A 23,376-nucleotide genomic window follows, 5' to 3' on the forward strand; every position below is an offset into this window, starting at 1 on the left:
TATTCTCTTCAAGAAGGACTGTGAACAGACCTAGCAAAACTTGATTAAACACATAACTATTTCAATACTCAGCTAACAAGCATCACTGAGCTCAGGCAAGAATGTATTAACACTAGTCTAGGAACTGGACAAACACTTACCAGTACTCCTTAAAACACGTAGCCATGGAGGAGGACCATAATGCAATCATGATACTTTTATTTCGCTTACAGGAATGCGGCATTACTGGAAAAGTTTTAGATTGGTTTACCTCCTTTATAAAGAACCGTTCTTTTCAGGCAAAATATAATAATGAAACATCACAAGTAATTTCTATGGATACTGGAGTTCCACAGGGCTCTGCTCTGTTGGCAGTTTTATTTAATATTTATTTAGCCCCAATTCCAAAATTGCTTGCATCTGTTTGAGAGGGATACAAAATCTATGTAGACGATATACAGTTCTTTGTTTGCGTAATACACGGAGGGACACAATAGATCTTTTAAATATTTGTCTCTCTTCAATTCAATTTTGGTTACAGCACAGTAAAATAGCTTTAAATATGACTAAAACAGAATTTATGGTTATTCAGAGATTCCATATTCCAAAAACTGTTCCAGTAATTTCTGTGGGGAAACATTTGTTTTCTATTTCAGACTCAATTAAAAGTTTGCGAGTTTTAATCGATACTCATCTTTATTTTAAATCCTAGATGCAATCTTTGATTAGATCAAGTTTCTATAAACTTCAAATAATTGCAGGCCTTGTTGCGCATGTGGACCCTTGGCCCAAGGTGGTGTTGGCACTACCTATGGGGGAGGCCAGGCCGGACGGGAAGCAGAGGCCAGCAGGAACTTTGCCACTACCAGCCCATGTTCCCCAGGTTGAGCCCTTGGATGCTGGGGCCAGTTGGTCTTAGTTGGGCCTCTGCGTGGATGATCCCGTGAGCTGTGGCCAGATGAGGTGGGTGGCTAACAGGAGCTGGTGGTCTGACGCAGGCAGACCACCAGTGGTCAGGTAGCCAGTCCGAGTCGAGAACCAAGGTCCGTCCAAGGGGTGAGAAGAAAGAACAGGAACTGGAATGCAGGAACTGGAGCTGGGAATGCGGAGCAGATGTAGGAACAGGAACTGGAGACTGGTACAGGCACAGGAACACAGGGACAAGATCAGGATCAGCAACACTGGCAGAAGACAGTGATGAGACCTGTTGCCAAGGCAAGCTCTGACCGTCAGAGCTTGCCTTATATACCCAGAGTCACTGACATCATCACTAGGGGCAGTGGCATGGTTGGTGCAGTGGCGTCTGCCCACCACGGATGGGAAGCAGCTGGAGACGGCAGAGGACTGTCCCGGGTCGAGCAGGGCAGCCGGGAGATGGCAGGACTGTGACGGCAGCTGCCTGCCACGACTGAGGTGAGGAGGGTCACATCTAAGAAAAAGGTGGGTGGGAAAGAGAGGAGGGATGCTGCTGTACGAAGAGTAGAAGAGGGGGTGTAAGGAGATTGCAGGAAAAATACTGGAAGGGGGAGAAAAATTGGGGACCCAAGACAACCAGTGTGGGCAGGTGCAAAGGGGTGATGCAGGGCAAGCAGTGGGGAAAGAGAGAAGGAGATGGAAGACATGGAGTAGAAAGGGAGAAAGGGGGGAAGCAGAGGAAGAAGGAAGAGAAAGATGACTGCTTTGCTGGAGCTGCCACAACCAGAGACAACTAAGCCTTTTTCACCAAAGGAGAGAATGCTGTGCTGGAGCAACCACTGGTAAGTCAAGAACTGGGTGGACAGCATAATTCTGGATATTTGTCCCAGATGCACAAAAAGCTGGTCCCAGCACTGGGCAGTGCTGATAGTGCTGCCTGGACAAAGTTAGTAGGTAGGTCCGGTTAGAAAAATACCTGTCCTGAAGTTATCTGGATAAATGTTTGGGTACACTTAGCTGAGTATGTTCTGCTAAATATCTGGTTAACTTTTCTGTTCCCTGGTTTACTCACTGTGGACCTCTTAAGAGGCAATTTTCAAAGGAGTTACACGCGTAAATGTAACATACTATTGTAGCAATTTTCAAAAGCCATTTACTTGCATAAAGTGCACTTACCTGAGCAAATCCTATGGACAATTCAATGGCACATTTTGTAGCAATTTTCAAAAGCCCACCTGCTCAAGTAAAATACATGTACTGGAGTAAAACTCAGTTTTACTCGAGTAAATGATTTTTAAAATCGGGCCCTAAGTGTGTAAATGCTTTTTAAAATCAGGTGCTTAGTTTTTAACACATGTATTTTACTTACATTCTGCTTCCCTTTCCTGTGTGTGCAGAACATATGTCAACCACGCAAGCCTCACATGCTAGAAAGCCCAGGTTTCAAGAAGGGATGTGCTGCTGCAGGTGCAGCTGTTCTTGCCAGAGAAAGGCCAACTATTTTGATCTACCAGGAGTTAGAAGAATTTTTCCCAGATGTCTGCCTCTTGATATATCCTCCTCCAGCAATTCAGCACCCAGTCTTTCTACCCCCCAGGAAGCTGGAAGACATTAAGATGAATGCCACGGAACTCAGGCTCCAGGAGAGTGAGCAGCTTCAGCAACTGGCAGTGATTCTGCAAGTAATCCCAGATAGGTTCACGTATATACCTAGAGTCCAGCTTTTACTCTGATAAGTTATTTTGACTGCAGGGGGAGCACTGCACACTAACCTAAAAAATCTGGCTTCCTATAGTATGAACTGGTATGGGTAGGCCATTGGAAAATAACATGCATACTCAAACAGTGGTGAAATGATATTCATTTCAGTAAACACCTATGCATAATTTGTCAGGATTTTCAAATAAGGCTGTACAGCTTTATTTTAATGGGCCACAGTGTTAACTTGCTGAGAACCGATGTTCTACAGGATCTAGTATTTGCAGTGGAAGCCAGAGTGCCCAACACTTCTGAACATTATATGTGGGTATCTCTTTCCCTCCCCAGAATACACACATATACATCCACTAGCTATACTACTGCATACATTCCTCAGTAAATTCATGGATCCTACCTAGTCTACACCCTGCCTACAGATCCCCTTGTTTACAATTATATAATAGATTCTGTTGCTGCACATTGTCTCTCTCATATCTTTCCTCCTTTCCCCATACTTTTTCAGCCTTTCCTTTCTTTACCTTGCATACATGTACTGAGCAGCATGCACACTGCCAGTGCTTTCTTTATACACACCAGACTTTCTTTGCATTACAATCCAGTGGGAGCACTGAGAAGAGAGGATCATCTTGCCGGTGGATGAAAAGAATCAGTAAGTTTTTGCTTGGGACATTTTTTTTTTTTAAAGTATTGGGGGTGAAGTTAATTTGGGAGTTAATTTGGGAATTTTATTTGTTTGTGTGATTGTGCTTTTAGTAGTCAGTAAGGCAGCGAATAAACAGACGTTAGACTGTTTGTATTTTTAAATAGTCAGTAAGGCAGCTAGTAAGCAGTAGTTAGGGAGTTTGTGTATTAAAAACAAAAACCAAAAAAAGAGAAAAGAGAAAAGTAGCCAGAAGCTAGAAATAAGCTAAGAGCAGTGCATACCTAAGTAAAATGGTTGAACAGTTCAGTTACTCACCTTGGAAAGGTGTTGAGGTAGTGTGATTTGGTTTGATTAGGTACCAACATTTAATAATCAAGAGAGCAGTGAGTCACTCTGGCTGACTAACTGAAGTTAGACTGTTTGTTTGAAAATACAAACAAAAACCAAACTTTGAAATGTTTGTATGCTAATGCCAGGAGTCTAAGAAGTAACATAGGAGAATTAGAATGTATAGCAGTGAATGATATTAATTACCCCAATCCAGGGTAAAGCATTTAAACTAGCCTTCAAAAAAAGATTTTTTTAATCACAAAAAATTTTCTGATGAAAAGAGGAACGTTTCATATATTGATATCATGAACCCCCAAAGGGTGATATAGTTGTGTTATAATCATAAACGGACCTCCTCCATCCATATTTTTTAAAAAAGTATAGTGTGAAAACACCAAGTGATGAAATCTTTTGGGTTTTTTTTTAAATAATTTTTGCTGGAACTGTGAATTTTACATCATAAGAAACTGAAACAACTGATGTAACTGTCCCGGTGATCTGTGGTAATTGTGGTAAAAAGATTTTCTCCAAGAGGGTTTCGAGTGTGGTTCATTTGACCTGTTGCTATTTATTGTTTTCTTACTGTATAACTTGTTACTTGTAAAGCATTGTGCTATGTTATTGTTTTCTGTAAACCGAGGTGATGTAGACCTTTACGTACCGCAGTATATAAAAATCTCCAATAAATAAATAAAAATAAATAAATTTAAATTTTGGTAGGAATCCCTCTCAATTTATTAGGTGCCATTGAAAGGATTAGCAGTGAATGATGACATAGACTTAATTGGCATCTCAGAGACTTGGTGGAAGGAGGACAACCAGTGGGACAGTGCTATACCGGGGTACAAATTATATTGCAATGACAGAGAGGAGCACCCGGGAGGCAGTGAGGCGCTTTAAGAACATAAGAATATGCTATACTGGGTTAGACCAAAGGTCCATCAAGCCCAGCATCCTGTTTCCAACAGTGGCCAATCCAGGCCATAAGAACCTGGCAAGTACCCAAAAACTAAGTCTATTTCATGTTACCGTTGCTAGTAATAGCGGTGGTTATTATCTAAGTCAACTTAATTAATAGCAGGTAATGGACTTCTCATCCAAGAACGTATCCAATCCTTTTTTAAACACAGCTATACTAACTGCACTAACCACATCCTCTGGCAACAAATTCCAGAGGTTAATTGTGCGTTGAGTGAAAAAGAACTTTCTCCAATTAGTTTTAAATGTGCCACATGCTAACTTCATGGCGTGCCCCCTAGTCTTTCTATTATCCGAAAGAGTAAAAAAATGATTCACATCTACCCGTTCTACCTGGGATGGCATAGAGTCCAACAAGATAAACATCCTGCATGAGAATAAATGCACAATTGAATCTTTATGGGAAGAAATCCCTTGTGTGTTGGGGAAGACTATAGTGATAGGAGTATACTACTGTCCACCTGGTCAAGATGGTGAGACTGACAGTGAAATGCCAAGAGAAATTAGGGAAGCTAACCAAATTGGTAGTGCGGTAATAATGGGAGATTTCAATTACCCCTATATTGACTGGGTAAATGTATCATCGGTACTGTCACGATCCTGCCCTTCCGCTCAGCATGCTGTGGGGCTTTGCTGGGCTTCAGGCCTCTGGCTTCGCTCCTATGCCACGTCCCGTCCACTTGCACAGCTCATGCACAGCGCTGCTATGGACTCCTCACAGCCTCTAGTTAGAGTGCCAGGCCTAGTCCTGGCACTCCCAAACAGTACACAGAGAAAGAGGCTTTTATCACAAAAAGGTTTAATGGAGTCCTGTAGCCTCACCGGCTGCAGCCCTGCACAATGCCTGCTTGATTGTACAAACCCCCAAGCCTAACTGCTTAGGTCCTCCTTAGCAAGCTTAGAAGTAAAAAGCATTTGAACCATAATATCCTTTCAACATTTCTTAAACCTCCTTGTCTAAACCTAGGATTTACCATCCCCCAACCTCCCGGTTATTCTAGATCCATAGAGGAACAGCTGGAGCTTTCCTCTCCCCAGCTTACCTCCATCTCCTCCTCCTGAGACTCTGAGGAGCCGGGCTTTTGTGGCCAGTTCCACTACGGTGGCACGCCCTCTTCCTCAGCCTCCATAGACTCTGCTGAGTCATAGGGATCAGTCCCAATTTCCTCCACCTGTTCCTGCTCAGGCTCCAGCCAGGGGTCAGGTGTTGGTTCAGGGCACCTGGGAAGTGTAGTCTTTGCTACCTTCCTCAGCGCCCTCCGGTGGCTAAGTTTGGTACCACTAGCTTCTGCTTGGCTGTGTCTCAGCTGTTTCTGCCCCGGGCCAGGTCGTACTGCATCACAGTACACACTAGAGATATAAAGTTCCTTGATGGAATAAATGACATTTTTATGGAGCAATTGGTTCAGGAACCGAAGAGAGAGGGAGCAATTTTAGATCTAATTCTCAGTGGAGTACAGGATTTGGTGAGAGAGGGAATGGTGGTGGGGCTGCTTGGCAATAGTGATCATAATATGATCAAATTTGAATTAATGACTGGAAGGGGACAGTAAACAAATCCATGGCTTTCGTGCTAAACTTTCAAAAGGGAAACTTTGATAAAATGAGAACAATTGTTAGAAAAAAACTGAAAGGAGCAGCTACAAAGGTAAAAAGTGTGCAAGAAGCGTGGTCATTGTTAAAAAATACCATCCTAGAAGCACAGTCCAGATGTATTCCACACATTAAAAAAGGTGGAAAGAAGGCAAAACGATTACCGGCATGGTTAAAAGGGAAGGTGAAAGAGGCTATTTTAGCCAAAAGATCTTCATTCAAAAATTGGAAGAAGGATCCAACAGAATAAAATAGGATAATGCATAAGCGTTGGCAAGTTAAATGTAAGACATTGATAAGACAGGCTAAGAGAGAATTTGAAAAGAAGTTGGCTGTAGAGGCAAAAACTCACAGTAAAAACTTTTTTAAAATATATCCGAAGCAGAAAGCCTGTGAGGGAGTCAGTTTGACCGTTAGATGCAGGGATAGAAGGAAGTGGGAGGGCCTCTAGCACCCACATTGCAGCTACTATCAGGTTCTCCTGATAAAAGGGTAGGGGCAGGGTTATGTGCCAGTGTGTGGATGATAGCTGGTGTCAGGGTATGGAGGGAGGCCTGCCAACAACCCTATTAAGGGACAGATGACAACTTAACCACTGATTTGTAGAACCTTTCCTGTTAACAAGACCAACAGCCTGCCACACAAGGCCTCCTCAAGTGAGGCTTACTCTGCCATATGTCCATGCTGCCAGATTAGGCCAACAAATTATCCCCCCTATGTAGCAGCATAAGTAAGGGGTGCATAGAATAGGAGCCACTTGACTCCATGTGATTATAGGGAGCCAGTTCAGCTATAAACAGGAGTTTCATCGCTAGTCCATTATGCAGTCTCATGATTATATACCTCTGTCTACTTGCAGCCTGCTCTAACACTATGTCACTCCTGTGTGACAACTGAAGAGGAGTGAGGGAGTTGTGTAGGATAGAGATCCCCCACTGCCCAAGAACAGACAGCATGTAATATCATCCTTAGCTAATAGGTATTATAAAGATCCCCAACCCAGGCCAGTACAGGGGTGGTAGGCAGTCTGTGGAAATCTGACAGGTCTCAAGCAACAGCAGGCCTCATAGCTATCTGTGCTTGGGCTGTGGGCATTCTCTAGCCTACACAACTCTGTCACTCCTCCTCAGTTGTCACACAGCAGCCGATACAGTATGAGAGCAGGCTGCAAGAAGAAGACACTTGTTTAGTGTGAGACCTAAAAAGGGTTTGGTCAAGATAACCTTTTAAATGAAGTGAGGACAGAAGTAAGAGGTCCAATGTAAAGTCTTGTGTGGTGATGAGTTTAACTTTACCTCAACACCACACAAGATTTATATATATTCTATGTATTCTCTGGCTTTAGACCATACCTTTTTCTGATTCCTGGTCCAAAACGTTCTCCTTGTTGCAAATATATCTAACAGCTATAAAAACTTGGCTATCCCATAATAGATTAAAACTAAATGCAGCCAAAACTGAGTTAGTTTACCTCTCAACAGTACCAGATTCTATTCACCAACCTCCACAATCCTTTTCATTTGATAAACAACATATACCCATAAAACCCTATGCAAGGAATTTAGGAATAACATTGACTCGAAACTATCTCTCTCCAAGCACATATCTGAGACTGTCAAAAAATCTTTTTTCAAACTGCATATGCTCAAAAGGTTTAAACCACTTCTAATACCATCTGATTTCTGGACAATTGTTCAAGCTCTAATTCTAACAAATCTAGACTATTGCAACACACTATACCTAGGATTACCACTATCTTCAATACATCCAATGCAACTCGTTCAAAATGCAACTGCAAGAATAATATACAATTTACCTCGCAAAGAACACATAACACCTACCTTACAACATTTACATTGGCTTCCCATAACTCACCGTATTAGATATAAAATTTTGTCTACCATCCATAACCTACTTTACAATGTTGACTCAGTATGGCTTTGTTCCATGTTACACATATATAAACCCTCAAGACAATTACGATCTATGAATAAAAGTCTACTAGAAATACCAACAGTCAAAACTGTCAGCTTAGCTTTAATCCGAAAAAGAACTTTTTCAGTAGCAGGTCCAATTTTATGGAAGTCTCTTCCCGAAAGCCTCCGACTTGTATCAAACCGCAAAGAATTTAAGAAAATGTTAAAAACATACTTATTTAATGATGCGTACTGTATAACATAATTTCAATAATTTGTTATATCCAATAGACTTTTATTTGTTTAAACTTATATTATGTCATTTTGTTCTAATTTTATGTATGTATATTTGTAAACCACCTAGAAGGACATATAAATGTCTTATTGTCACGGTATATATAAATTTTTTTTTAAATAAACAGCTGTACATTTCTTCTCCCTTGAGATGAACCAGACCTAGGGCTTTATGTATTTTTCAAGTAGGCCTCTGACTAAAGATTTATGTCATGAGAGAATTCAGTTATAGATCGAGAGATAACGCCCATTGTTTGGTCAAAGGTAAGATATCTTCACAATGGAAGAGGCCAATAGTTTGTTAGACCTCCACCATGACCTTCACATAGCTATACAACTTTTTTTTTTTTTTATTTATTTGATTTATCTTGTTTACATTACATAGTAATTTCCATTCAATACAATATTGATGTAACTAATTTTCCAACTGACTGTATAACGTCATATTTAAAGAAAATATTAAAAAAAAAAGAAATAGAAGATTATGAATTAGTCTGTTGGTGCAATAAACTATTAAATTATATTCTGTAGGAGTGTTAATACACACATCTGAAACCCATTAGGCAGGATAAATAAGGAGAATTTCAAAAGGAAAATATTTAAATTAAATGGTACCTTTAGCAGCTATATATTACTTCTACCTTACACCTTAGGTTGCTACTGGGGATGAGGTAGTAGGCTCTCTAGCCACTACAAATTGGCTTAGATGGTCAATCTGAGAAAATGTAAAGGATTCATGTCTACGCTTAATTATACACTGACATGGGTATTTTAGGAGAAAGGTGAAACCCAGAGCGGTTACTCTGGGTCTCAAAAGCAGGAATTCTCGTCTTTTGCTACGCGTGATTGGGGCTAAATCTGGAAATATTTTTACATCCTGGCCCATGAATGAGACTGGGAATTTCTGAAAGTAAAGCTTCATCAAATTGCTAATGTCAGTGGTAGTTATAAATGAAACTATCAAGGTGTTCCTATCGATCACCTGTTGAGATGAATCTTCCAAAAAACTGGTAAGGTTTGCAGGAATAGATACTGGCAAATCTGAGGTTCTTTTCTTTATGAAAAAACAAGAATTTATAGAAGGTAAATCATTTTCAAGAAAACCTATTACCTCAGTCAAGAATCTCTTTAAAGAAACATAAACAGTTTCACCTGCAATCCTAGGAAAATTTACCATCCTTACATTCAATTTCCTAACATTATTTTCAAGAAATTCTAACCGTTTAGAACATACAAGCTGATCTTTTATCATCATATTACTCACTGACTGTACAGTTTTAATATTCCTCTCTGTTTGCTCCAATCTGGTAGTGACCCCAATTACTTGTCTCTGAATACCCAATAGTTTGTTAGACCTCCACCATGACCTTCACATAGCTATACAACTTATTGAGTGAAGACATAGCTATTGCACCTTTAACCAAGTATTTGTATACCAGTTCCACCAGACTGCATATGGAATTGAATACTAGCTAGCTAGTGGCTATCTCACATACATGCCCATGTACCCAAGAGTGAACTAAGAGTATGCTCTCTGGAGAAGGCAACAGGAACCAAATAGGAACCTCCTTACTGTGGAGCTTCACATTTAGTTCTTGCAGTATTTTCTGGGAGCATACAATGAGCTTTCAGTTGTTTGGCCTAGGCCATATGGTCTTGCGTGCCAGAAAAGTGCCTAGTTAGAAAGGCCACTGGTACTCTAGCATGCAAGGTCATGTGGATCCCAACCCTTTAACCTAGTGAACCCTTAAGACAAAAACCACACAATGAAAAGACACAACCAGAAAATGCTTTTCAAAACCTGTGACAAGAAAATTATTCCTTACCTGCTAATTTTCGTTCCTGTAGTACCATGGATCAGTCCAGACAGTGGGTTATATCCCCCGACCAGCAGATGGAGTCAGAACAGAGTTTGAGAGCGTCAGCATATAGAGTAGTGTACCCTCTGCTGGAGCTCAGTATTACGCATAGCAAAGCCCAAAAGCAAAACACAACATTTTGGATCCAGATCCGTCCCCAAAAAGGAACAGAGAAAGATATAAGTAAACAAACGGTCAACGGGACCACCAACAGTCAACTTGTGAGGAGCTGTGAACAGTAACAATAATCAGAGACAAACAGAATTAAAGTTACCTGGAAGAATCCGAGCAGGACCTAATGAAACCCCTAGTGGCGGGCGTCTGGACTGATCCATGGTACTACAGGAACGAAAATTAGCAGGTAAGGAATAATTTTCTTTTCCCTGTACGTACCTGGATCAGTCCAGACAGTGGGATGTACCCAAGCTTCCCTAAACCGGGTGGGGTCCTGAGAGACCTGCTCGGAGAACTTGATCGCCAAAAGAACCCGTGTACTGAGGCGCCAGGTGTAGTCTGTAATGTCTGGAAAAAGTGTGCAACGACTTCCACGTCGCCGCACGGCAGATTTCCTGGGAGGAAACGGAGCGAGATTCCGCCCAGGACGCCGCTTGGGATCGCATGGAATGAGCCGACACGCTGCGAGGCGGCACCCTGCCCTGCCGCAATGTAAGCCGATGAGATGGCGTCCTTTATCCAGCGCGCAATAGTCGTCTTGGATGCCTGAGAACCTCTCCTCGGTCCTGACCAGAGGACAAACGAATGATCGGATACCCGGAAGTCATTGGTAACCTCCAGGTAACGGAGCAGCACACGCTTGACGTCCAGGAGCCGGAGAGACCGGGGTTCCTCTGGAGCGAACGCTGGAAGCTCCACCGTTGGATTGACATGGAAGGCCGAGACCACCTTTGGTAGGAAGGATGGCACCGTACGAAGGGAAACCCCGGAGTCGGAGAAACGCAGATAAGGGTCCCGGCAGGACAAGGCTTGGAGCTCTGAGATCCGGCGAGCAGAAGAGATGGCTACCAGGAAAACCGTCTTGAGGGTCAGGTCCTTGAGGGAGGACCCCCTCAGGGGTTCAAAAGGAGGGCCCGACAGCGTTCGCAGCACCAAGTTGAGGCTCCAAGAAGGGAAAGGATCCCTGACCGGTGGCCGTAGGTGTTTGGCACCCTTCAGAAAACGTGCGATATCCGGCTGAAGGGGTAGAGAGCAGTCCTTCTGTACCAAGACATTCAAGGCCGCCACCTGAACCCGGAGCGAATTATAGGCGAGACCCTTATCCAGACCATCCTGTAGGAAATGAAGGATCAGTGGGCCAGTCGCCTCCATGGTTTGGACCCCGCGGTCGGAGCACCAGGCTTCGAAGACCTTCCAAACTCAAACGTAAGCGACGGAGGTCGAAGGCTTGCGGGAACGAAGCATCGTTGAGATCACTGTCTCCGGGTAGCCTCTGTGGTGGAGACGGCGCTGTTCAAAAGCCAGGCCGCAAGACAGAAGAGTTCTGCCTGCTCGAAAAATACCGGCCCCTGACGCAGAAGATGAGGAAGATGGGACAGGCGAAGTGGGCCGTCCACCGTCATCTGAAGTAGATCTGCAAACCATGGCCGACGGGGCCATTCCGGGGCGGCGAGAATTACAGTCCCTCGATGATGTTCCAACCTGCGGAGAACCTTGCCGACCAGAGGCCAAGGAGGAAACACATAGAGCAGTTGATCCGACGGACACGGAATGGCGAGGGCATCCACCCCCTCCGCGCCACGCTCTCTTCTGTGGCTGAAGAAGCGTGGAGCCTTGGCGTTGAGAAAGGTCGCCATTAGATCGAGGCGTGGAGTCCCCCAACGACGGACGATGAGATGCATTGCCTCGTTGGAGAGAGCACACTCGCCGGGGTCTAGCTGTTGACGACTCAGGAAGTCCGCCTGAACGTTGTCCACCCCGGCGATGTGAGAGGCCGCTATCCGGACGAGATTGCTCTCCGCCCATTCCATCAGGGGAGTTGACTCGAGGGAGACATGCTTGCTTCTTGTCCCCCCTTGACGATTGATGTAGGCCACGGTGGTGGCGTTGTCCGAGAGGATCCTCACCTCTCTGTGTCGCACCAGGGGAAGAAAACGCTGGAGAGCGAAACGCACGGCTCTCGTTTCCAGGCGATTGATCGGCCACTTTGCCTCCTCTGGCGTCCAAGTCCCCTGCGTGGCGCTTCTTTCGCAGACGGCGCCCCATCCCGCGAGGCTGGCATCGGTGGTCACCACCACCCAATTGGGAACCTCGAACGAGACTCCCCGAGCCAGATGCGAGGGGACAAGCCACCAATCCAGGCTTTTCCTGGCTAATGGTGGAAGCGGCAGGATCACCTGATACTTCTGGGAGACTGGTTTCCAACGGGATAGCAGGGACGCCTGCAGTGGACGCAGGTGTGCAAACGCCCAGGGTACCATGTCGATGGTGGAGGGCATTACTCCCAGGAGCTGCAGATAATTCCAGGCGGTTGGTTCTTCCAAAGCCGAAAACCGAGACACGTGCTCCCTCAGGGCTTGCGCCTTGTCCTGGCGCAGGAACACCATACCCCGCCGGGTATTGAAGCTCGCTCCTAAGAAATCCAGGTGTTGTGAGGGCACAAGGGAACTCTTTGGAAGGTTCACCACCCAGCCCAGAGAGCGTAGGAATTGTACTACTCTGGCCACTGAGGTCTGACCATGTGAGAAGGACTTCGCTCGAATCAGCCAGTCTAGGTACGGATGTACTAGGATACCCTCCTTGCGGAGGGCCGCCGCCACCACTACCATGATCTTTGTGAAGGTCCGAGGTGCGGTCGCCAAACCGAAGGGAAGCGCCTTGAACTGAAAGTGTTGACCGAGAATCTTGAAGCGAAGATACCGCCGGTGAGCCGGCAGGATGGGAATGTGCAAGTATGCTTCCGAGAGATCCAGTGAAGCGAGGAATTCTCCCTTGTGCACTGCGGCAATCACTGATCGAAGAGTCTCCATGCGGAACCGGCTGACCCTGTCCAGGATGGGCCGAAAGGAACCGTCCTTTTTGGGAACGATGAAGTAAATGGAATAGTGGCCCAAGCCCACCTCGTCGAAGGGGACGGGAACGATGGCCCCTATTTCCTGCAGTCGGTCTAGTGTTTGTTGAACCGCTATCCTCATGAGATCCAAACCGCAGGGGGAGAAGATGAACCAGTCCCTCGGGGGGCAGACAAACTCCAAGGCGTAACCGTCTCTTATGGTGTCCAGCACCCACTGGTCCATGGAGATAACTGCCCACTCCTCGTAGAAATCCATGAGGCGGCCTCCGATCCGGGGAGGTGAGAAGTGGGCTCCTTTGGCATCATTGGGAGGACTTTGTGGGCGGATTTCCCTGCCCTGGACCCTCTCTCGCGGGCCTCCGCCCACGAAAGGAACGAGACCAAGGCTGGGATCTTGTCGGCTGTGTCCGGGAACCGGACTGCCGGTAAGACCTATAACGTCGCTGTGCCCTGGCCCTGGTTCTACCGGAAGAAAATGACCTGAAGGAACGCTGTCTATCCTCCGGCAGCCGATGCACCGAATTTTCCCCCAGTGACTTGATGATCTGATCCAGGTCCTCTCCAAATAAAAACTTCCCCCGAAAGGGGAGGAAGCCAAGGCTCGACTTGGAGGAAGCATCCGCCGCCCAGTTGCGAAGCCACAAGAGCCGTCGGGCTGCTACAACCGAAACCATGGACCGCGCCATTACGCGAAAGAGATCATACAAGGCTTCCGCCCCGTATGCTATGGCAGATTCCAGACGGTCCGCCTGGGCGGCCTCTTCGGGGGGCAACTCCTGAGAGGTGAGAAGCTGCTGTACCCAGAGTAAGCTGGCCCTTTGCGCGAGCGAACTGCACATCATGGCCCGCATACCTAGGGCAGAGACTTCGAAGACCCTCTTGAGGAAGGTTTCTAGTTTACGGTCCTGCGTATCCCGCAGGGCCGTTCCACCCGTGACCGGGATGGTCGTCCTCTTGGTCACTGCCGACACCGCTGAATCCACCTTGGGCACCTTGATAAGATCCAAAAAATCCTCAGGGAGCGGGTATAGCTTTTCCATGGCGCGTGTGACTTTCAAGGACGCCTCGGGAGTGTCCCACTCCCTGGTGAGAAGCTGTAGGAAGGACTCATGGATAGGGAAAGCCCTTGCCCTAGGACGGAGGGCGGCAAGTACTGGATCCCCTTTGCGAGAAGAGGTGGCGACGGCAGGAGCCACAGGGATCGGCGGATCTGGAGGTGGGTCGAGGTCCAGCTCCTGAATAATATGGTGGATGAGTTCATCCAGCTCTTCTTTTTGAAAAATCCGTAGGGCTCGAGGGTCGTCCCCCTCCATATGTCCATCCGGATGCGCCTCCGGGGGTTCCGGGGAGTCGTCTCTCACCGGCGAAGCCGCCCCCGTGGTACACCGGGGTGGCACGGGAGAGGGACCCGGCAGGGATCCAGGCATAACGGGCGAGGCGGTGAGACCAACAGCAAGTTTAGGAACCTTGGGGGAGGGGCCCCCAGGGGATTCGGCGCCTGCGCTCCCATACCCTGCAAATAAGCCATGTGCATTGCCAGAATAAAATCAGGTGAGAAAAAAACGGGGAGCTGATTGGAATCCCTGGGGGGGGGGACCGTCCTGGGAGCCCCGGTCGGGCAAACCCCCCGCCGGGGGCAAAGCCTGTTGAAAGCCAGTGCAACCAATCCTGTCTGCATCTGGGAGCGAGTCCGTCTCACGCTGTCCCCCTAAAATGGCCGTCGTTCCCGCCAAAGGCGGCGTCGTGGCCGGCCCGCGCCGCCCGGGCTGAGGAGGAGGCAGGTCCGAAATCGCACCGGAGGACTGCAGGGTGCCTTCCCCGTCGGGGAAGCACCGCTCACAAAGCCCCTCCCTCAGAAATTGATTCCCCGGTTCGCCGCAGGCCTCACACCTCGAGGACCACGGCATGTCAGCACCGGGGAAAAAAGCCTCGGGGGGGGGGCCAAAAACGAGCTAGTGCCGCGGGGGGGCCTGGAATGGCTCTAACAACCCGCCGAAGGGGTCCAGGAACTGCGGGGGAAAACCCCCGTTTCAGTTGAGCACACACCCGCGGGCGGAGCTTGCGAACCACGGGACCCACAAATGACGCGTGGAGCGGCCGGAACCACCGGCATCTACGGGGCACCACCAAAAGAAGCAAACCTGTGGAGAAAGAAACTCAAAAAACTTCCACTTACCCCAACGGAAGAGGAAAGGAATACAGAATAGAGAAGGCAGAGCCACAGACACACGCCTCCTCAAAAATTGAAAAGTCTTTTTTTTTTTTTTTAATTTTAAAGATCCAAAATGAAGAGAAACATAAGACAGGGAAATACTGTGGAGAAAAAGAAAGAAATAACCAAAAATGAAGAAACCCTGTCAATCGGGGGGAGCTAGTGGATCCCCCCACTCACATCTGCTGGAGTCAGAAGAATACTGAGCTCCAGCAGAGGGTGCACTACTCTATATGCTGACGCTCTCAAACTCTGTTCTGACTCCATCTGCTGGTCGGGAGATATAACCCACTGTCTGGACTGATCCAGGTACGTACAGGGAAAACTTTATTAAACAACAAATGTCAACAGATTCAAAGCAAGTCAACATCTTTGGTAATCACATTCTGTGAGGACAAAATATCAAATATCACATGACATTGTAACTGAAATGACAAGTACACTGAGTGCAGAGCTGTATATACATTGTTAAAAATGGCAACATTACATATACAGTATTAGCAGCTTATCCTTTTGCACAATCATGACCACAGCAAAGAACAAAGAAGTGGCAACCCAATAGCTACATTACAGCTCTAATGTTACAGCTGATAGCAGCAAAACTATGTGATGGCATGAAAAGACCCAGACAATCCATGTTGAAAGAGTGTACTCAGAAGAGGACAGCCTAAGGCCCAAGGCAGCAGAGTTAAACAAGAAGGCACCAGGCCCAGGACTAAAGAGCACAGCATGGAAGGCGAGGACCAGGAGAAGACACAGCAGCATGCAGGCAGGAGGCCCAGAAGAAGACACAGCAGTATGAAGGGTAAGGACCAGAAGAAGGTACACCAGCATGGAGGCAGGAGTCCCAGGAGAAGACACCACAGCATGAAGGCAGGAACCCCAGGAGAAGAAACAACAGCATGGAGGCCAAGGACTAGGAGAAGATACAGTAGCATGGAGGCAGCAGCAGGATGAGATGACATGAGACAGCAGCATGGAGGAGGCAGCATGATGAGATAAGATGAGATGAGACACCAGCAGCAGGAGCAAGAGATGAGACATGATGAGAAGAAACAACCATGACTGGAGACTGCATCAAGGAGGCTGAAATATGGGCAGAGCATTGAGGAGAGCATTAGAAGTAGTCAGCAGGACAACACAGGCAGACAGCAGACCATCACCATCATCTAGCCAGCACAGGAACTCTGTAGTCAGGATGGGCCCAGCAAGCTTTTTCCATCTAGCCAGCACAGGAACTTTGTACAGGGACCTGTCCAGGCTTGTTTCCACAAGTCTTGTTACTTGGCGTTAGATGCCACTACTTCTGCACCATCATGGCCCTTTGCCATGGCGTGACTTGACACTTGGCGGCAGCATCACTTTGGGGGGCCTACCCCTGGGTCATTTCTTGGGCTGGGGACTGTTGCAGGGTATGGAGTCCTGGGATGCTGGGGAAGGCATAGGTGGAGGCTTTAGTATGCATTGGAAAATTTAGCTTAAGTTGCTGATCAGGTTTTTAATGGATGTTGCCACTGTGGTGAGAGCTTGTGTGTGGGCTGCCAACTGGTTGCACAGGGCCTGGGTCTGACTGTTGACAGCCCACTTCAGGTGCACTAGCTCTGCCCGTATGTGGTAGAGGTGTATACCATGCCTCCTTTCCAGCCGGTCCAGCTGTGGGCTGTGTTGATGTTAATACTGGTGTTGTGCTGGGTGTGGTTGGATCTGCTATTTGTGCCTCCAAACGTGGTACGATGGTGGGCTAGTGGACTGGTGGTGGGCTGCTTTGGTTCAGTGCCTGCTGCCTCCTGCTTGTGACATGGTGTGCTGGAGATGGATTGTGCTGGCTCTACTGCCTCACACTGCAGTTTCAGGTCCTTCATGAAGCCTAATATGTTGAGGCTTACATTGAGCGGGCTTGCTGAGCCAAAGGATGTCAGCATCTGCATCTGCTCAGGAGGCTGGTGCTGCTGTTCCTCCTCCTCCTCCTTGCTGAACTGAGTCTGTGCATCCCTTAGTAAGGGGGCACGAAAAAGTCCCTGGGGCTTCACTACTGGTCCCTAGGGCTTGATAGCTGGGACCAGCGGAATCCTGGGAAAGAGCTGTGGAAACAAAGAAGACATAAGTACCAATGCTAAGAAGTACAAATGTACCGTTTGGCATCAAATACATACTTTCCATCAATCAATGTGAGCATCTTATGCCAATTTATGTGCACAACTGTAACAGGTTTTCCATTTACAGGTGAGATGAACTTACCGGCTCCAGCTTGCATGGTGTCTAGCTGCTCATCCATGCTCTCAAAGCCATCCTGTCACAGCAATTGGATGAGGCGCTTCTCCATTGGTTTCAGTATGATCGAACAAAAGTCTCCTCTGGTCTGCCGTATATCCTTGTTGCAGTTAACCATCTTGCTTTTCAGTTGTGCCTTGATGTTGCGGTACCTGTGGACCACCTGTTCTGCACTCCATTTCACACCGCTGCGCCTGGATACATATTGGGCAATTGTGCACCATTACTGGCCCTTGGATGCCCTCAATGTCTTGGCCTCATGGTTGCCGAAGAGCACTGCATAGTGCTCAATGACCCCTGCGAAGATCATTTCATTGTCCTCCACACTGAATTTCAAAGCCCTCAGACAAACGTGCCCTGATGCCTGCCTAGAAGAACAGGATGCCACTTCTGCTTCCAGAGAAGTGTCCTCCCTTTTCTCACTCTCATTCCCTCTCCCCCCTCCCTTCCCCCCCCCCCCCGGCACCTACCCTATCAACTTCCCTCCCTTCTGCCATCTCTGTCTATCCCTAGCCTGCCATCCTCCTCCCTCCATAATCACCTACCTATCCCCCTTCCCCCTCCCATCTCCCATCTCCTCCTATCTCTTCCCTCCTACTTATCTCTGCTCTGTCTCTGTCCCGGTCCCTACTCAGATTCCTCCACCTAGCACTCCTCTCCTCATCCTCCCTCCTCCTCTCCACCCTCCTCTCCTCACACCTGTCTTCTCTCTCCCCACACTTCTTATGCTCCATCCTCTCTACTCAACACCACCACGACTCACCACCATGCTTCGCCACTCCTCCACCTCACCACCATGCCTCACTCCTCCTCCTCCTGACACAAACACAGACAGGCAAGCAAGACAAACTGACAAAATCTTTCACTCACACAAAGATGACAAAAGACCAAGGCAAAGGAAAACATAACAACAGAAGACAAGACAACGCACTCAGGGAATTGAACTCTATAATTTCCTACTACCACTAATGCACTCACCAACTCTCATTTCCTCTCTCCAACACCTGACACACCTTCAGAAAGGCAGCTGCAAGAAGCCGGTATATATAAACAAAAAAAATAACACACCACACATAAATCAAAGTGTGCAGCATAAAATGATGCGCAACGTACTGTTGGTACACTTAGGGGTAGATTTAAAAAGGGTCAAGCCAATTTTATAACTTGCACGTGCTGGCATGTCCATGTTATAAAATCTGGGGGCTGTGTGCAAATGGGTGCCGGATTTTAAAATCCGCACACGCAGGGGAGGCGAATTTTCAATTAATATGTATGGCAACGCAATCGGGCCTCCTCCAGTTCCCTTCTCAGTCCGTTCCAATTAAGGAGTGGACTGGGAGGGAACTTCCCTACCCCCCTACCTAAACTTCCTCCCTCTTCCCCACCTCCTAAACCCTTCCTATCAAGTTACTTTTTCTTTTGTTTTATTACTTATTGCTCCTCTGGAGCAGAAGTAATCTGTGCACGCCGGCTGGCTGCCAGCACGTGCTTCCCTGCTACAGATTCTCGATTGTATTGAGATCTTGACTTTGACTTGACCATTGTAGAACATTCACCTTTTTGTTGTTCAACCACTCCTGTTTTGCTTTGGCCTTGTGCTTGTGATCACTGTCCTGCTGAAAAGTGAATTTTCTCCCAAGTTTTAGTTTTTTAGCTGAATGAAGCAGTATCTCCCTGTATTTTGCACCATGCATCCATCCTTCAGGTTTAACAAGATGCCTTGTCCCTGCTGAAGAAAAGCATCCCTACCACATTTATTTATTTATTTATTTATTTAAAGTTTTTTATATACCGCCGCTCATCAAAGATATCACGTCGGTGTACAATGAACAGGAACTTACGCCGGAGCGTTATACATTTAACAGGGTTAAATAAACATTATACATATAACAAAAGTAAGAATATATATATTTAAACATAAAACAAGTAGAATCTTTTAAAACCGAACTATCATTTAGGTTTAACTGAGCTAAGTTAAACAGGACTGGAAAGTAAAGGGATATTAGGAAATTAGGTATGAGAGTAGGGACAGGTTAGGAGGGGTTGGAATTATAAATTAGGGGTGATAAGAGAGGGAAGAAAGCGCTTAAGGTGCATTTAAGAGCAAATGTATGGAATGGTATTTACAGTAAGGGCATAAAAAGGGGAACTTAGATATAGTGTAGAGAAAGGGGGTGTTGGGTAAATAAGGCAGGGCATATAAAGGGAAGAACAACATATATATTTCAGGTATAGGCATGTGTAAATAACCATGTCTTGAGTTTTTGCTTGAAGGTTTTGGAAGATGGCTCAAGGCGCAGTTCAGTGGGCAAGGTATTCCATAACAATGGGCCAGAAAAGGAAAGCGCTCGTGCTTTGGTGGAGGCATGGTTATATAGTTTGGGTGAGGGGGTCTGTAATGTGGCGAGGTATTGATTTCTAGTTGGCTTAATAGAAGTTTGAAATTGCAGTGAATTATTAAACCATTTCATTTCAGGATTGTGGAGGGCTTTATGGATCAGTGTTAATGTCTTGTACTGTATGCGAGATTGAATGGGGAGCCAGTGTAGGTCCTTCAAAACTGGCGTAATATGTTCCTTTGAATTTGTGTTGGTAAGGATACGGGCTGCAGTGTTTTGCAGAATTTGTAAGGGGCGGATGGCATTTTTAGGTAGGCCTAGGAGGAGTGAATTGCAATAATCTGTTTTGGAAAACAACATTGCTTGTAAAACTGTCCGGAAATCAGATGAGTGAAGCAAGGGTTTCAATTTTTTGAGTGTATGTAATTTGAAAAAACATTCTTTAAGGATTGCACTGATAAATTTTTTGAGGGTCATTTGGTCATCAATAATGACTCCTAAGTCTCGGACTTGGTGAGAGAATTGTATGTGCGTAGGTGTTATAGGTGAGGTAGGCGACGTATGTAATGGGGTGGGAGGAGATATGATCATGAGTTCTGTTTTTGTGGAGTTGAGGGCAAGTTGTAAGGAAGTTAATAAATTGTTGATGGCAGTGAGAGTAGTGTCCCAGATTTCAAGAGCTTTGGATATGGATTCTGTTACTGGAATAAGAATTTGTACATCGTCAGCGTATAAAAAGTGTGGAAGTTTAAGGTTGGCGAGGAGATGGCAAAGTGGAAGAAGATAAATGTTAAAAAGGGTAGATGAAAGTGATGAGCCTTGCGGGACTCCTTGCTTCAGGGGGATTTCTTTTGATAGGTGGTTGCCAATTTTGACTTTATAATTACGGTTGGACAGGTAGGAAGTAAACCAGTTATGCGCGGTACCAATTATTCCAATCTCGTGTAGGCGTTGGAGGAGAATTTGGTGGTTAACGGTATCAAAAGCCGCTGAAATATCCAGGATTACTAGAAGATGTATTTGATTTCTATCTAGGCTTTTGAGAAGGTAATCAGACAGTGATAAGAGAAGAGTTTCAGTACTATGTAATTTGCGAAACCCGTATTGTGAGGGAGAGAGGATTTGGTGTTCACATGATGCTGCCACCTCCATACTTTACTGTTGGGATGGTGTTTGCTGAGGAATGGGCAGTGTTAGGTTTGAGCCACACATAGCGTTTTGAATTTTGGCCAAAAAGCTCCACTTTTATCTCATCAGACCACAAAATCTTATCCCGCAATTTAGCTGGATCACTCTGATGCTTTCTGGCAAACTCCAGATGTGCTTTGATGTAGTTTTTCTTCAGTAATGGTTTCTTTCTAGCCATCCTTCCATGCAGGCCAGTTATATGCAGAGTTCTTGATATGGATGACTGATGCACCTCCACTCCAGTCTCAGCCACTGTACTCTGTATGTAGCTCCTTCAAAGTGATTGTTGGCCTCTCTGTGGCTTCATTCAGAACTCTCTTTCTTGCTTTGATGCTGAGTTTGAGGGTCGGCCTTGTCTAGGTATGATGCAGCTTCCATTTTCTCACAATTGATACAATAGTGCTCACTGGGATATCCGAGCACTTGGATATTATTTTGTAGCCTTTTCCTATCTTGTGTATGTCTATAACTTTAACTTTAATTTCCTTAGAATGATCTTTGGTCTTCATTTTCACATCTTTCCTTCAGATTCGTGGTCTTACCAATGGTACTGAAATTAGGGGGTCTTTTATCCAGAAAAGCTGACCTTTGTTTTTGATTGACAGGTAGAGGCCAGCTGTAAACCAATTGTTGGGCAATATCTTTCATCTGTGTAAACTTGGAGCTTCCACAGGATAGGGTCAAATACTTTTGCAAGCCATTGTATATGTGTTGTAGGCATGCAGCTAACATATGCCATCATTTTTAAATATGTTAAGGGTACATGCATACTTTTAGCTGCTTAATGACCCTATATTCCAACACAATGTATATGGAACCTTGTGTTTGAAAATTGGCTTGCTTTGTGTGATTAAAAGCAAGTGTGTACTTTTGCAGTAAGGTGCCCCATTGAAAATTCATTCATACATATCTGAATTTGCACTCCTTCTCAACTATGTTTCCTTCCCCACAGCAGTTCTTGTTTTTCCTCTTCATATTTTTAAGATGCTCTGTAGAACATCAGCTGCTCTGAACATTGCAGATGCCAAGGACCCATTTCACTTTTGTGGACTATGCCCTCCCTTGTTCTCTGCAATTTAGAAATAACTAGGGATGTGCATTCGTTTGCAATGAAACAGGAAATAAAGACAATATTTCCTATTTTATTGCATTTCGGGGGGGTTGACAAAACGAAAAGAAAACCCACGAAATTTCATGTGGTTTTCCTATCGTTTTTTTGGGTGGGAGGAGAAAGGGTACATTAAAAAAACAAACAAACCCAAACCCACCCCAACCCTTCAAATGTAATTAATTACAAACCCCCACCATCCCGACCCCCCCTCCAAGACTTGTCGAAAGTCCCTGGTGGTCCAGTGGGGGGTCCCGGGAATGATCTCCCCCTCTTGGGCCATCGGCTGCCAGTAATGGCGCCGGTGGCCCTTTGCCCTTACCATGTGACAGGGGCTACTGGTGCCATTGGTCGGCCCCTGTCACATGATGGGAGCAATGGATGGGAGCATGGGGTGGATTTTTTTTGTTTTTTCGGGTTTTTCCCGAAATAGAAATGAAAAAGTTTTCAGGTTTGGGGAGTGGACCCAAATGGCCCACCCCGGACCCGAAAACAAACCACCAACGAAAAACAAATGCGTGCACATCCCTAGAAATAACCCTCAGCCACAGAAGTACTTAGAGGGTTGATGCCATCTGAATTGTTCAAGCATTATCAAAAAGTGAGAACAGAAGCTTCTAAGGAGAGAGACATGCAGAATTAAAGAAAGGGCATTAACAACTAGTGGATTTAAAGAATACACAGTTTGGAGACCACAACACTTTTGGAAGAACAAAAGAATAAACACAAGAGTACTAAACTGTCCAGTTTCCTACCATTTTTAACAATGTTAATATAGCAGACCTGGAATGAATACTCATGAATACAGACATTCTTCTTTAGCACTTACCTGGATCACATGCTTTAGATGATGTTCCATTTTGTGTGTGGAAGCAAAATGTTCTTTGTACCATTTTGCTTCTGTAACAGCCTAGAAGAAAATATAACTGTTTATTTTATCTGAGCCCAAAATGCTCAACCAATTGAAAAATTAGTACACGCCAAAGACTGAAGTAATAACCAGC

General features: G+C 45.8%; 1 protein-coding gene across 5 annotated transcripts in view; it reads right to left on the minus strand.

Moving 5' to 3' along the window:
• Positions 1-23,376, minus strand: part of LOC115087006 — a 326,242-nt gene that overhangs the window by 179,459 nt on the left and 123,407 nt on the right. For all 5 annotated transcript variants that reach the window (XM_029593593.1, XM_029593595.1, XM_029593598.1 and 2 more), the window contains one exon: positions 23,202-23,282. In XM_029593593.1, the coding sequence (XP_029449453.1) occupies positions 23,202-23,282 (81 nt within the window). The remainder of the gene's footprint in view (positions 1-23,201; positions 23,283-23,376) is intronic.

This window comes from Rhinatrema bivittatum, chromosome 3, assembly GCF_901001135.1.
Source record: "Rhinatrema bivittatum chromosome 3, aRhiBiv1.1, whole genome shotgun sequence".
Lineage (NCBI taxonomy): Eukaryota > Metazoa > Chordata > Amphibia > Gymnophiona > Rhinatrematidae > Rhinatrema > Rhinatrema bivittatum.